Source organism: Sesamum indicum, unplaced genomic scaffold, assembly GCF_000512975.1.
Source record: "Sesamum indicum cultivar Zhongzhi No. 13 unplaced genomic scaffold, S_indicum_v1.0 scaffold00269, whole genome shotgun sequence".
In the NCBI taxonomy this organism is placed as follows: Eukaryota; Viridiplantae; Streptophyta; class Magnoliopsida; order Lamiales; family Pedaliaceae; genus Sesamum; species Sesamum indicum.
In genome coordinates, this window is record NW_011628163.1 from 29,158 (window position 1) to 43,513 (window position 14,356).

Genomic DNA, 14,356 nt, shown 5'->3' on the forward strand with positions numbered 1-14,356 from the left:
CTACTCAAGGGTAAGTGGATAGCTCTGACTGCAGCGCACACAAAGTAAATAAGGCGTGTTCGTGATTAATTTGAAAAGAGGCGTGTTAATATTTTTTAGGGATCAATTAGACGTTTATTATACACAGATTAATCAATTTGAAAGATCTGAGAATTATTACAATTTTATACTGCATTGAAATAATCAACACGCATAGCTGATCAATTGGAGTGTAATATGTTTCAATCAACTAGAAAAAGATAATAACTAATGATGCGTCTAAATGATATTACCTAATTAATTGCGTTTAATTTCCAGTAGTTTCAAAAGGAGAGTTTTTCCCTAGTGTCTCATCACCTATTGAATTTGATAAATGGTGTTGGATTGTCAAAGTTATTATCATTTTGTCATTACCTAACTCAATTTTCGAATCTAAGGTTTTATAATTTTAGGAATTATGGATTCAAACTCTGATATATGCGTGGGACGTTGTTTCTACAAAATGGTGGGTGTATGTTATACTGAATAATAGGTATTAGATAAATTTAATTTATCTTGACATTATTGATAAGAGTATGATTGTTGTAATAATTTTTGTCACATATCGATATTCACCAGACATGATTGTAATTAATTTAATTCAATTAATAATAGTTCATTGCTCTTACTTTGAAAAAAAAAATCAAAAATTGCCATAATTTTTGAAATTGGAAAACAACGACCGAGCACAAAATACTACATATAATGTTACATCTGAATTAAACGATTTTGATTTGAGGAGATGATATAGAGAAAGAGTTTCAGTTCAAATCACTGAATACGAAAGAATTTAAAATGAATTGATTTACCAATAAATATAATTTAAAATCCATTGTAATATGAAATTATTCAACAAAAATTAAAAGAAAATGTCATTAGAGATTTGAAATCCCCAACTTCAAATACATCAATCCCAAACACAAGGAGTTGTAAGTAAAAAGAGGACTTTTCCCTTCCTAAGCCAGAGGATCCTCCCCGGCCAAGAGTTTCCTCATCTTTATTTCTAGGACATTACCAAGGGGCTAACCATTCTTGGCAGCAGTGTCAAATTAGATGGCTGTTTGTAGGACTTAAGTCTCTTCAAATGTGATTCTACATGACAGCTACTGAGGCCACCGTTCTCCTCATTATCACCCTTCATCCTCTTCGTCTGATCCTCTAGCTTCAGTTTTGTTCTCTTGGTGCCTCAGCTGAACACCAAGCACTAAAACATCAGCACAGTGACCACCTACATTGTGCAGACACAATACGCTAATGCAGTTTGACATTTTCACACTCGACGTAATATAAGAATTTCCTGCCTCAGCCTGTAATGGGCGTGGTTTGCTTGTCCTAGGCTCTCTGATCTTTGACATTGCAAGTTCTAACTCTTTCTGTTTCACCATTGAATGTTTTGGTGCCTCTAAGAAACATGGAAATAAAGAAATGCTATATTATTAATTGATAGAAGTACATTGGCTTACATTTCTTGATCTGGTAAATACCTGTTCGTCAATAAAACTTTCTTGAATCAGTGAATAAATAGACACATCAATAGGATTAGCTTAAATGGCTACAGTAAATCACTCCAATTTTATAAGAACGCAGCAGATCAAACAGAACCTCGTGCACAAGATAACCTATATGTAGGTACCCATGTTCTTAGGTATGTAGACATAGAGCACCAGTGGGGGAGGGCAGGGGGTTGTGGAAAACCACCTTACAAGACCTGAATCTGCAGAGCGTGGTCAACATGTTAGAACGGCATAAGAAAGTTCAACTCTTCCAATGCAGCCCACGGCTCTGCTTGTGGATTTCCACCCTCATTCATTCCATTGTCTCCGGAGTCTTGGATGTCATCTATGGAAAACTTCAGAAATTGCAGAAGCCATGAGAATCACATTTAGCTTTGTAATAAAATAGTTTGGTAATTAATCACATAGGATAAGCATTACCAGCAGATTAGATTTCAACAACTTCATGAGGCATTAACAAGCTTTGGACGCCGAGTCTTTGGATCAACTTCTACTCGGAGGCCTAGCCCAGCTATTTCAGGAACATCGACAGACCCTTGGAGCTCCAAGTTAGCAACTAATAGTTGGTTTTCCGTATTCCCTTCCAAAACATTTCTCATTGACCAAATGCCCCACTCCCTCAAGAATGGATTATCTTCATCTGTAACACACTGTTGTAACAAGAGATGAATCCCGTCCAGTTCTCTTATTTCGTCCTGAATGTGCTTCTTGCGGTAGCTACAGTTTCCAATAATGGCAACAACATCTCTTCGGAAACCTCTGTAAGGGCAGTATTTGAATGGCTGCGAAGTTGTCCCATCTTTGGCCTCACTGTGGATCATTGCTTTCCTAATGATTGCTGGAGGCTCTAGGTCGCGAAGCAATGTTATAAGAAATTTAATAAGCCCTGCTGATACTAGTGTGTCAACAGCATCCCCTTTCTCATCCTGGTTTGCAACTTTTGGACCACCAGAAGCACTAATATCTCGTAAAATAGACAACGCGTAGCCAATAACATCAATATCAGCTGAACCAGTTGGAAGCGAAGACTTCCCTCGGGTGCTAAAGTCAACAACCCCAACGGCATTTCTCAATATTTGAAAAATGCATGACGAGAACTTGTTGGGAACAACAATATCTCCTATCCGCTCATTTAATATTTCGGAAAGAATCCTCAGCAAAAATGCTTGCTGAGCTCCAATATGATTAATTTGAGATACATTATCATCAGAATTCTCAGCTTCAGCCACTGGAGATAATTTAGAGAAAAATGTCCAAAAGTAAGATTCTTCTAGGCAAATTCTTGAGAGAAGCAATTTCACCCAATCTTCCCTAAAACCAGCTGCAGAAATCAAAACATAAATTAATGAAATGCATTAAGAATTTGTTTTATGCCATTGTTTTCTATTCACTAGCAAGAAATTAATATTAAAATTAACAAGGTCCCTACCTACTGTAACTGTCCGTATAATTTCTATTATGATATCCATCCCTTGATCTGAAAATAGATCTGCAGAATGCTCACTACTACCTTCGGAACATGTATAGATAATCATGCACAAAGGATCACATGTTTCACTGCTTTGAACTCTAGCAATATCCAGAAATCCAAGGGGGAAGAAGTGGCGCCATACAACATGGCGATGCTGTTCACCGGCTAATGAAACATTTCCTAGAACTTGCAACAACATACGAAGTATCCCATTATCAGAACCAGAAGTTAGCGCCATAGAACTAATGATAGTTGATAGAATCTCAACACCATGTTGTTCAATAAATAGGTTCTGGTTTGTTATTTCTCCTGCACACAAATTCCTGAGTAGCTTTATGGACAAAAGAAGATCTTGACCAGAAAGTTGGGATGCAGATCGGCAAAGTTCAAGGACTGGTAGAAGGACACATTTGGAAGCTAGGTCTAACCGTCCATCAGAAGATTTGGCAGTTCCAATCAGACACTCTAGCGCTTCATTTATAGTCGAGGAATGGGAAGCAATAAACAGCGGCTCAAGTGCATTATTCGGAACAGAAAAGTTTGGTGGCATTGTATCATCCATACTCATACAACAAGAGAATTTATACTGGAGTCACCGTGAGACTTAAAACTGAGTACTCAAGAAGCAGAGTCCTGCAAACACAGACATGTAAACATTTAATATACAAATAGTTCAAGACTTCTGTGCAGCAAGAACGGGACAACATGATAGAAGAAAAGTTCTTGTTTCCTTTCTCAAAATTCACACTCATAAACACACGCAAAAGCACGGAAAAATCCGTCATCCCAACAGAAGTGCTTTAACGGCCACCAAGGCATCAACAGGAGGTGAAATCCATAACTAATCTCTATCTCTACTCCAAAAGAAACACATTAAAAACTGAAAACAAATATGATCATCACATTATTGAAAAACAAATATGATCATCACATTAACATACAAAGTACGGACAACTAAAAAAGGCAATCATACTATCATTAATCATTTGCGGTTCCCAGAAGCCACAACATTTCTCGGACATTTGAAGCACGTTTTAATTTAGCATAAAAGGCCACCATTCCCAGCTCTAGAAAATTAACGCAAAATAGACAGAAGAATGGCATCAAAAGCACACATATGCACAGACAGAAATTTCTGCCATCAGAGTCAACTTCTTCCTCAATAGCTGTATCAAAAATGATCAGAAGCTCTGTTAATCGCGAAGAATAAAGCTCAAAAACATACCACCTACAGTAGAGTTATAAAGGAACTAAACCTTAAAACTATGACAAGCTCTTCTCTCTCAATCTAGCAGCCCACGTACCCGACAGAGTGGCGGCAGGAAAGCGGAGGAGAGGGGGGGCGCGACGGTGGAGGGTTCGGGAGGGGGAAGCAGGATTTTAGAATAAATGAGCAAATTAAAGAACCGTGACATATAATTCGAAGTTTTTTCAATATACACATCATTTTTCAATATCAATTACTCTTTTTTTTAATAAAAAATTAAGATAATTTCGATTTCCTATTATCACCAACGAATTTCATGGATCATAAATTATTTACTAAGAATTACTAGCAATATCATTATATTGACGAGAGGATCAAATGCAGAATATTTGATTAGCGATTCAAACACGTTGTATGTGTAATTTAAATTTTTATTATATTTATTTAATTGAATGAAAATACAGTGAAATAAGAAAGTGTTATATTTTAAAAATTCATTTAAACATTTTTCTATGTTTTAAAAAAAAAAAGTATCATTTGACTTTTTAAATATAGCATATTTGTCCCTCAATGATAGTTGAAACTAACGATACTAAATTATTTGTAAAAAGACCGTTATGCTTTTATAATTAATATATTATTTCTTATTTTCATAATTAATAAATATTTTTTATTGTACAAATCCCCCCGCCCCTCAACTTGGTTGATCGCGATGCGACAGTCACCCAAGAGAGATTTGGGTAACAACAACCGTCGCATTGTTGTCGCCCATTTTTTTAAAATTTAATTTTAAAATTTTAATAAATTTAAAAAATATTTTATACTTTTTAAAAAATTAAGAAATAATTTAAGTTAAACATTTAATATTTTTACCAAAAGAAAAATTTTAAATTTTAAATTCATAAGCCAATAAAGTTATATTAATATAATTTACTTAAATACATTTAAACTAAATAATAACTTAAATTAATCAATAATATGTAATTATTATAATTGAATAAATTTATATTCATATAGATATTTAAATGCATAATGTTCTAATTTAATTTTTTAATTTACATCATTTATTTTTTAAACAAATTATACACCTTTCTAGGAGGAAAATAAAATTAAGAAAAACCACAAAAGCACCCTCAAACTTGAAGAAACAAAAGGGTCTTATTTAGTATTATTAAGATTTGTTTCCATTAAATAATAAATTTTTTTATTAGTTAAAATTTATTATTATTTTTTCTATATTAACAAAAAAAATCTCGATTGAGATTTATTCCAAATCGAACAAATTTTTTCTGTCTCAACTAATTTTATGTCAGTGAAATTGTATTTCTTCATATATATTAATGTGATAAGATATATAACAATAATTGGATTATGAAAAATTTATCTACGTAAAATGGAAGCTGAGATTTTCCAATATAATTATAGTTCAAAGGGTTTGGAAATGATAGATGACCTATTTTTAAGTGCAAAATGAGATCTTTTGACCTAGTGGGATAATAATTAATGTTCCATTTTTTATAATCATAATATCCCAAAAATGACCCTAGAAATGAACCAGAATTATTCAGAAGAATCTGCTGCCATTCCAAGCAACAGATAGATACAAAGAGAGTCACGGGCGCACGCACACTGAGCGGTGTGAGTGTGTGTATCATCAGTGAGAGATGTCGGACGAGGAGCACCACTTCGAGTCCAAGGCCGACGCCGGCGCCTCCAAGACCTTCCCACAGCAAGCCGGCACCATCCGCAAGAACGGCTACATCGTCATCAAAGGCCGCCCTTGCAAGGTTCTTCCGTCGTCACTCGCAAAACAACTACAACCTCGCAATATATGTGTAATTATATGTGTGTCAGTTTGTGTAGAGATGAGAGTTTTTCTACTTCCTTTTCCGGGCTTGCTTTATTTTTTGATAATTTGTTGTTAATCTATGGATCTGCTTTTTAGCGTTAGATTTATGTGATGCGTTGAGGGTTTCATTTATCTGTTAAATTTTCGTCCTTATGATGTTGTCTGACATGGATTTTTTGGAAGGGATGTTGATTTGTTGTTCAGAGGATTAGATTTATTTTGTTTTTGCTAAGTCTGATTTGAAAACTGTCATCGAGGAGCTGTTACAGAGGGAAAAAGGGGAAAGGAACTCATTTTATCGTAAGAATTGTTTGGTGGTTTTTATTTTATATGATGGTCCTTTCAGAATGATATATTGTTTGAAATCTTTGGTATTAGTAATGGATTTGTTGTGATGAGGTGAAGAGAAGTACTTAATTTTGCATTTACAGTTGATCTTGAACTAAAGTATTATTGCTTGGGAGATTGACAGGACAGCTAAAAGTCTTGCTTTTTCATTACCCAAATCAAATAAATTAGTTATTCTGCCTGTAATTGCCAAACATTTGTATTTATTATGGCAAGAATTGTTTATGCCAAAGAAATAGTGTGCCTGCATTTACGGGTGTGCTGGAGTGACAGTGTTTTATGTTATTCTCCACGATTCTGCACTTATGCAGGTGTTTGGTCAAGATTCTTTTTTGGCGCAATGGATTTAACTTGTTCTCTTGGCTTTATTACATGGATTGGGCATGAAACAATTCCCCCCCCATTTATGGATGATCCTAGATATTAAAGTGTTCTCTTGTGGCAGGTTGTGGAAGTTTCTACTTCTAAAACCGGAAAGCATGGACACGCTAAATGTCATTTTGTAGGCATTGATATCTTCACTGGGAAAAAGCTGGAAGATATTGTTCCCTCTTCCCATAACTGTGATGTATGTTTATGTCTAATGGCTATCATTTTCTTTCCTTTTTTTTTTTCATAACCTTTTTCCTAGTATTTGTACTGATTTCTTTTCCTCCTGCTGCTGTACAGGTTCCTCATGTCACCCGTACAGACTACCAGTTGATTGATATATCTGAGGATGGATTTGTATGTCTACTCTAAAGGACTTTTCTTGACTGTATTATATTTTGAATTATAGCAATTTCACTGCTGAAATGTTTCAGGTCAGTCTGCTGACTGAAACTGGTAATACCAAGGATGATTTAAGGCTGCCAACTGACGAGAACCTTCTATCCCAGGTATACATTATGATTCTACTTGTGTTGTGGAACTTAGGATTTATTTTTAGATTACATTTGGATTCAAAGATTTGATGTTGAGGAAAGGATTTGAACTTTAGGTTTTTAATGACTTCAGTTCTATATTGATTTGAGCTGCACAATGATGATGGGACAAATAGCAAAAAATGGGTGTGAAAGATTTAGACATCAGCTGTAACTCAAATATATCCAAACAATTGAATGAGTGCAATTGATGGTTATCATACATTTGAAATTCTTAGCTTCCAAACAAATCATTCTGGGTAATCTCAACCTCGAATGTTAGAGAGCAAAATCATAAATGCGCAGTGTGTCTTTTTGATTATTGACTGCGGTAGCAATACAAGGAAAACGATAAAAGAAACTACCCACAAGTCTTGATGCATTTATGAGGAAACAAATGAGGGAGAAAAAAAAGCAAAACTGTTGTTCATGTATGCATACTTTTGATTTGTTATGAGCCGATTTTATTGTTAATCTATTTAGACAGCAGTAGGAATTTGGTGCACCTTTACATGATTCCAGTAAGACTGTCAGACAGCGTTCAGTTATTCAAATGGCTGAGATAGCTTTCGAAGTTTTGCAACTATTACCACTTGGTAATACATCTTTCTCCTAAATATTTGATTATTGTTTGTTCCTGCATCTCATGAGTTCAGATCAAGGATGGCTTTGCCGAGGGAAAGGACCTTGTGGTTAGTGTGCAGTCTTCAATGGGAGAAGAGCAGATATGTGCTCTCAAGGACATTGGTCCAAAGTAGTCGCCTTCCGTTCTGCAATTTATCACCAAGATGTTTTCTTGTACTATTTTGCCAATCTTGTCGTTTTCTCTTACTGAGTGGTTTTATCAGCTACCTCATGATCCTGAAGGTTGTTGGACAAACTTTGTCTATGTGTTTGTGATCGTTATGGATTTAATCTGTGAATTTGTGATGTACTTTGGTCCAATCAATTTTGATTTATCGTCTTGAAAGACTTCTGCAGCTCTTGATGTGTGCTGAACCTTATATGCAAGTCCATTCTGATTAGCCTGGTGCCAGCAGCTTAATCCTTGGGAGGTACTGCTACAATTACTGTCGTTTCTAGAAGCTGGTTGTAAGCTGTGACTAAAATTTAAAGAAAACTACTTTTGGCCCTTTGAAAATAAGAAATTACATTTACACTCCTTTTGAAGATATTTCATATAATTCGCACCTTGTTGTTAGGGTTTTGGATGAATAGTACTAATGTCGACAAAGAAATTAAGTGATGTGAAATAAATTGATTATATTTGTAATATAAATATATATATATATATATATTGGATGAATAGAAAATATTAAAAATTAGACTAAAGTTATGAGAAATTATTAAAAAAAGAGATGTGGATTTTGAGAAGATTGAGAAAAATAAAAAATGACAGAAAAAAATAATATTAAAAGGATATTTTTTTATTATTTAATTATATGAAAATATAGATATACGCATAGATATACGCTAACCAACCAACTTGCTAGGTTGTGTGTGGAGAGGACTTGTCAAAATCTAAGACCCAATCAATCAAATTCCTACGAACTTAAATTTAGCATAACAAATAAAGGATATATTCCTTTAATTACCATATAAATTAATTAAAGTTTCAAACTTGTGAAACTATTACATTTTGACCCCTTATATTGCATAACAATATTATATTCACCAGATCATGTAGTGAGGGTATATTTGTCCAGACTAGTTTGCACATCATTTTTTGATGAGTTTGAAAAATGCAGACATATAGTATAACAATATTAAGCAATTATCTATAGTAAATAGATAGTTTACACACACAGACACACACCTATATACCATTAATTAAAGGTGATTGGTATATGATGGCTAGTTTTATTTACAACATATGTATTGACTTAAATGTTAAATTTTTCGTAAAAATTTAGTTAGAAAATTAATTTGATCCGTCAAACTAAAATATATATTTTTCGAACACTCTATTATATACATTCTTCAACCTTATATTTTTATAAAACCATGTTGACTTATTTTTTTTCATTACGCAACTATCATTAATTATAAATTACTTTAATTTGTATTTTTCTTAGAGTTGATTTGCATCGACAATTCATGATACATAATATATAAATTATTATATTTATATGTACATTCGTACCGACGGTGTTTCATTCACTAATATTTATTAAGCGACTCTTATAATAACTACCATAGTTAACAAAATATAAATATTTTAAACTGTCCTCCTTCCACAAATAACAAAAATTTTGATTAAATTATTTTATTAATAATTTTCTATTTATGCACATCTAAAATAATTTATTTTGACAAGTTATTTGTTTTTGTTTTTATTTTATTGAATAAATATAATAAAAAATTAATAGCGGACCCACATCAAATGTGGTAATTTTGATAATTTTTAGGGGTGTAAGTATAATTGTGGCAAAATTCCATAGAAGCCAAAAGTCAACTTTTCAAGGTAGTTACATGCGGCCGTACGTTAGATGTTGTGAGCACGTGCATGCGTTGACCACGTGACGATCAATCCCTAAGAATTAAGAAAAAGGGGAAAAAGCAAAAAGAAAGAAGAAAACAGACAAAAACGAAGCACAGTTGGGTCGTAATCATTCATTATCCGGGTCGGGTCTGTCCGCCTGACGATCACATTTTACAGCCCCACTGCATGTCCTCTCTCTCTCTCTCTCCTCTTCCCTCGCTCCATTTTATTATCCTATATTTTTTTTATTTGATTTTTGTGATACAATGATCAACGGGAATGTGGTATGATATCCAATCACAAACGGGAATTAATTTGTCTCCCTCTCATTCTTCTCCCTAACCTCAAACCCTGAAACTCTGGATTAATCAATTGACTACTGTCTCACTTGCTTCCTAGATTCTCTGTTCTTGAATTAATTCTTGGCTTTGTTCATTTCTTGAGCTGAAATTTGGGTCAAGAAAAGCAATAATTTACTCTTGAGGGTCAAAACCCTTTGCTGGGATTGCGATATTTGATCTGGGTTTGTTGAATTGTTGCTCGTAGCAGTGAATTTATGATTGCATTATGGCTGATTGGTAAATTGCGGGAAATCTGTTTGTTAGTTAGGTCTAATTGAGGGGAAAAATTGGGATACTTGATGCGGAGAAGGGGTTTTGGATCCGATCAGGGATAAAACAGCGCCATTAGATGGCGCTGTTCAGAAGGTTCTTCTATCGAAAGCCGCCGGATCGTCTTCTAGAGATCTCTGAGAGGGTCTACGGTATGCTTCAAGCTAGTTTTTCTTGTTTAATTATGACTTCGATTCTTGAGTGCTGGGAATTTTGAATTATAATGTCATTGTAATGGCTTGGTTTGTTGGACGTCTGAGCTATGATGGGTAAGTCATGGGATTAATTAGCTTTAACTTGTGCGGAATTCTTGCTTGAGTTGGGTTGGCTTTTGTGGGGTACATGCATCATTACTGTTTCTTGGATGCTGCAACTAAAAGTTGAAGTTTTATGTGCCCTCCTTGGCTGGAATGCAAAAACTATATCATAACTTCTTTTGGAAGTAAAGAGGCTTCTGAATATTTTAAAGTCTGGGCATTTCAGTTTTGTTTGGGGTCATCGTGTAAATGTAATTTCAAACAGAAATCAATGTTTTGTGTTTAAAAAGTTGTTTTGGATCTCTAAGCATATTATATGATTTTAAGTGCTATGCAAGATTTGTTTTCAGAGTCATCGAAATTGCATGATACTTGACAAGAAATTTATCTTGGATTGCCATATCGACGCTCATTTTCTGATTCCCCCCTAACATACTATTTGCCGAACTGCTAATAAAGTTAATAAGGTCAACATTCAACAAGTTCTTTACCTTGCATGTCGGGAACACTTTGAAGTGCATCATGTTAAGGATGCTTACAGACTTGTGAATTATGACTTTGTTGCTACACCATTTGTTTTGTTCTCAATGCAGTGTTCGATTGCTGCTTCTCCAGTGATGTGCTCGATGAAGATGAGTACAGCACATACATGAATGGGATTGTAGCTCAGCTACAGGACCACTACCCTGATGCTGCTTTCATGGTTTTCAATTTCAAAGAAGGGGACAGGAGGAGCCAATTATCTGATGTATTGACTCAGTATCCTATGAAAGTCATGGAGTATCCTCAGCAGTATGAAGGGTGTCCACTATTACCTTTGGAGATGATGTACCATTTCTTGCGATCTAGTGAGAGCTGGTTGTCACTTGAGGGCCAACAAAATGTTCTTTTAATGCATTGTGAAAGGGGAGGATGGCCTGTCCTTGCATTTATGCTAGCTGCCCTTCTGCTGTACAGAAGACAGTATACTGGTGAGCAGAAGACTCTTGAAATGGTATATAAGCAAGCACCGAAGGAACTTCTTCATCTTTTGACTCCTTTGAACCCGCAGCCATCTCAGCTCAGATATCTTCAGTACATCTCTAGAAGAAATTTTCGGTTGGATAGGCCACCATCAGATTCACCTCTGGAGTTGGATTGTATAATACTCAGAATCCTTCCTCTATATGATGGTGGAAGAGGATGCCGGCCAGTAGTCCGTGTGTATAGTCAGGATTCTCATTCGAAAACATCCAGTAGAAGTTCAAAGCTTTTGTTTACAACTTCTAACATGAAAAAACATCTTCGTTTCTATCAACAGGTAGAGCCAAATTCTTAAACTTCTGATTTGATAGGTTCTGCTAAAATGTTGAGTTGTTCTTATGATCTGTGGCTGCAGGAAGAGTGTGAACTAGTAAAAGTAGATATCAATCGGCGTGTTCAAGGAGATGTTGTTCTTGAGTGTGTTCATTTGGAGGATGATCTAGTAACACAGGAAATTATTTTTCGAATTATGTTCCATACAAGATTTGTTCGGTCAAATGTTTTGATGCTAAGCCGTGATGAAATTGATCTACTTTGGGATGCCAAGGACCAAATTTCAAGGGAATTCAGAGCAGAGGTAAGGTTTTGCATTACTTTACTGTGTTTCTTACTTTTTGGAATGTTACCAGTTGGATACGTGTTTGTGTTTGCCGTATCAGGTACTCTTTTCGGATGCAGATTCTGTTCCATCTATTATCACCTCAGAAGCGATAGATGAAGATGATGATGAATCAGTTGCGTCACCTGAGGAATTTTTTGAGGCAGAAGAGATATTCAGCAGCTTGTTGGATGGGAAGGATGGCAGGGGGGAGTTTGATAACCATACAATTCAAGTTAGAGCTCAGGACGATGAAAGCTATCATAAAGTAGCCAGGAAAGATGATTTGCAACATCATGCATTTCAGGGTTATCCAGCAGATGAGGCCATTCACAGACATGATCGCAAGATGGAGCCTAACAGTAATTGGCTGGGCAAAAGGATTCTTCATTCAGAGTCTAGGTCTGTGATAGCTGATGTGTCCAGTAATGCAGAAACCAAATCGGAGGATGCTGGCATATGCAAAAAGTCTGAAGAAAAGGAGAATAAGCAAAGTCCAGAAGTGCCTACTTTAATGAAGAAGATTGACAAGCAAGGTCCACAACAGAAGTTTGCCTCTGATAATAATAAGCAGAAGTTGGATAAAGGGCTATCAACTGTCCAGAAGAAGCAGTCAGTTTCTAGTTCAAAATCTGCTTCAGATGCTGTTGGTGCCAGCAAGAAAACTAAGCAGCAAGACTCGCAAAGCTCTCCAGCAAGACTGGCAAGGCCCAATTCAGTATCGAGGTGGATACCTTCTAATAAAGGTTCTTACACTAATTCGATGCATGTATATTACCCTCCGTCAAGGCATAACAGTGCTCCAGCATTGCTAGCTCTTAGCAAGGATTCTCCATCTGGGGGGAAATCTAAGCCCCAGTTGGTTACTGCGGCTTCAGAAGCAATAGCCACAGCTGGCAGAAACTCTGTTTCAGGCCATGGGAAGCATGTGTCTTGTCCATCATCACTAGATTTGTCACTGGCCCAAGAGGCTTCTTCCCCAACTTTTTCTTCAAATCCACAAGTTGGACATGAGGTCCAGGAACTTATTCCAGATCAGCTGCCACCTTCACCTTCCTTCCCGTCTACTTCTTCTCCACTCCCTCCCCCTCCACCACCACCACCACCACCACCACCTCCCACTTCCAGATATTTAAATGAACCTGCTTTACCATCTACAACAATTCCACAGGCCAGAGAGCTGAGTGTGCCTCCACCTCCACTCTTTTCATCTGAAAGTACTGTTACTTCTTTTCGTCCAAGATCACCACCATCACCCCCACCTCCACCGCCCAAAACTCTATCTTGTGAAAATGTAAATTTTACTGATTTATTGCCTTCCCATCCACCTCCACCTCCACCTCCATCTCCACCCTTGCTGTCTCTAAATGCAAGCTTAAGAACAACTCTGCTGGGAACTCCATCTCCTACCCCTCCTAGTGCGCAGAATATTAGTAGAGTTTTACCGCCACCACCTCCACCTCCACCACCACCTTGGGATGCTGGAATTTCTTTGCCCGGGGTTTCAACAGTATCAAGTTCTCTACCTCTTTTTCCTCCTTCGACACATTCTGCTCATGTCTTACAAAGTTATCCTACTGGGGTAATGCCCCCTCCACCTCCTCCACCTCCTCCACCTCCTTCTGTCCATGAGGTTCCTTCTTTCTTTTCGCCTAGTACCCTACCACCTTCACCTCCTCCTCCTCCACCTCCTTCTGTGCATGGGCTTCCTTCTTTTCCTACGCACAACACTCTACCACCTCCACCTCCTCAAAATGGTGCTCCACCAGCACCAATATCCCTTTCTCATAGTACAACACCACCGCCATCCCCTCCTTTGTTTGGAACGCCTTCTCCTTCGCCTCCTCGTATTCATGATGCTCCACCGCTGCCACCCCCTCCTCCATCTGGCATGACACCTCCACCACCACCCCCTCCTCCTTTACCCGGAGCACCACCACCACCACCTGCCCCTCCTTTATTTGCATTGCCATCTCCACCGCCTGCTCCCATTCATGGTGGTCCACCACCATCACCTCCATTTCCTAATGGTGCACCACCACCACCACCACCACCACCTCCACTTCCTAACGGTGC

At 36.8% G+C, this 14,356-nt stretch overlaps 3 protein-coding genes across 10 annotated transcripts in view; 2 read left to right on the plus strand and 1 right to left on the minus strand.

Annotated features, from left to right (window-relative positions):
• Positions 1–829: 829 nt before the first annotated feature.
• On the minus strand, positions 830–4,406 carry LOC105180002 (ataxin-10). Of its 8 annotated transcripts, none has more exons than XR_849454.2 (6): positions 4,260–4,406; positions 2,962–3,636; positions 1,953–2,853; positions 1,717–1,867; positions 1,482–1,502; positions 831–1,208 (listed from the first exon to the last, which is right to left on the minus strand). XR_849454.2 is itself a non-coding variant. In XM_011103666.2 (4 exons), exons 2-3 carry the CDS (start codon positions 3,569–3,571, stop codon positions 1,976–1,978), a joined length of 1,488 nt encoding a protein of 495 aa, XP_011101968.1. In that variant the 5' UTR covers positions 3,572–3,636; positions 4,260–4,406; the 3' UTR covers positions 1,500–1,857; positions 1,953–1,975. The 8 variants fall into 8 exon arrangements, 3 of the variants coding, with proteins under 3 accessions (XP_011101968.1, XP_011101965.1, XP_011101967.1); XR_849453.2 differs by having other exon boundaries at positions 831–1,391; XR_849450.2 differs by having other exon boundaries at positions 830–1,502.
• A 1,350-nt stretch (positions 4,407–5,756) lies between these two features.
• Positions 5,757–8,289, plus strand: LOC105180003 (eukaryotic translation initiation factor 5A). Its single transcript, XM_011103667.2, has 5 exons — positions 5,757–5,997; positions 6,853–6,975; positions 7,077–7,133; positions 7,211–7,285; positions 7,966–8,289. Exons 1-5 carry the CDS (start codon positions 5,875–5,877, stop codon positions 8,065–8,067), a joined length of 480 nt encoding a protein of 159 aa, XP_011101969.1. The 5' UTR covers positions 5,757–5,874; the 3' UTR covers positions 8,068–8,289.
• A 1,415-nt stretch (positions 8,290–9,704) lies between these two features.
• The window catches only part of LOC105180004 (formin-like protein 20), a 15,217-nt gene continuing 10,565 nt past the window's right edge, over positions 9,705–14,356 (plus strand). Inside the window, exons 1-4 of the mRNA XM_011103668.2 lie at positions 9,705–10,554; positions 11,253–11,959; positions 12,038–12,259; positions 12,342–14,352. Of these exons, the coding sequence (XP_011101970.1) occupies positions 10,482–10,554; positions 11,253–11,959; positions 12,038–12,259; positions 12,342–14,352 (3,013 nt within the window). The 5' untranslated portion in view covers positions 9,705–10,481. The remainder of the gene's footprint in view (positions 10,555–11,252; positions 11,960–12,037; positions 12,260–12,341; positions 14,353–14,356) is intronic.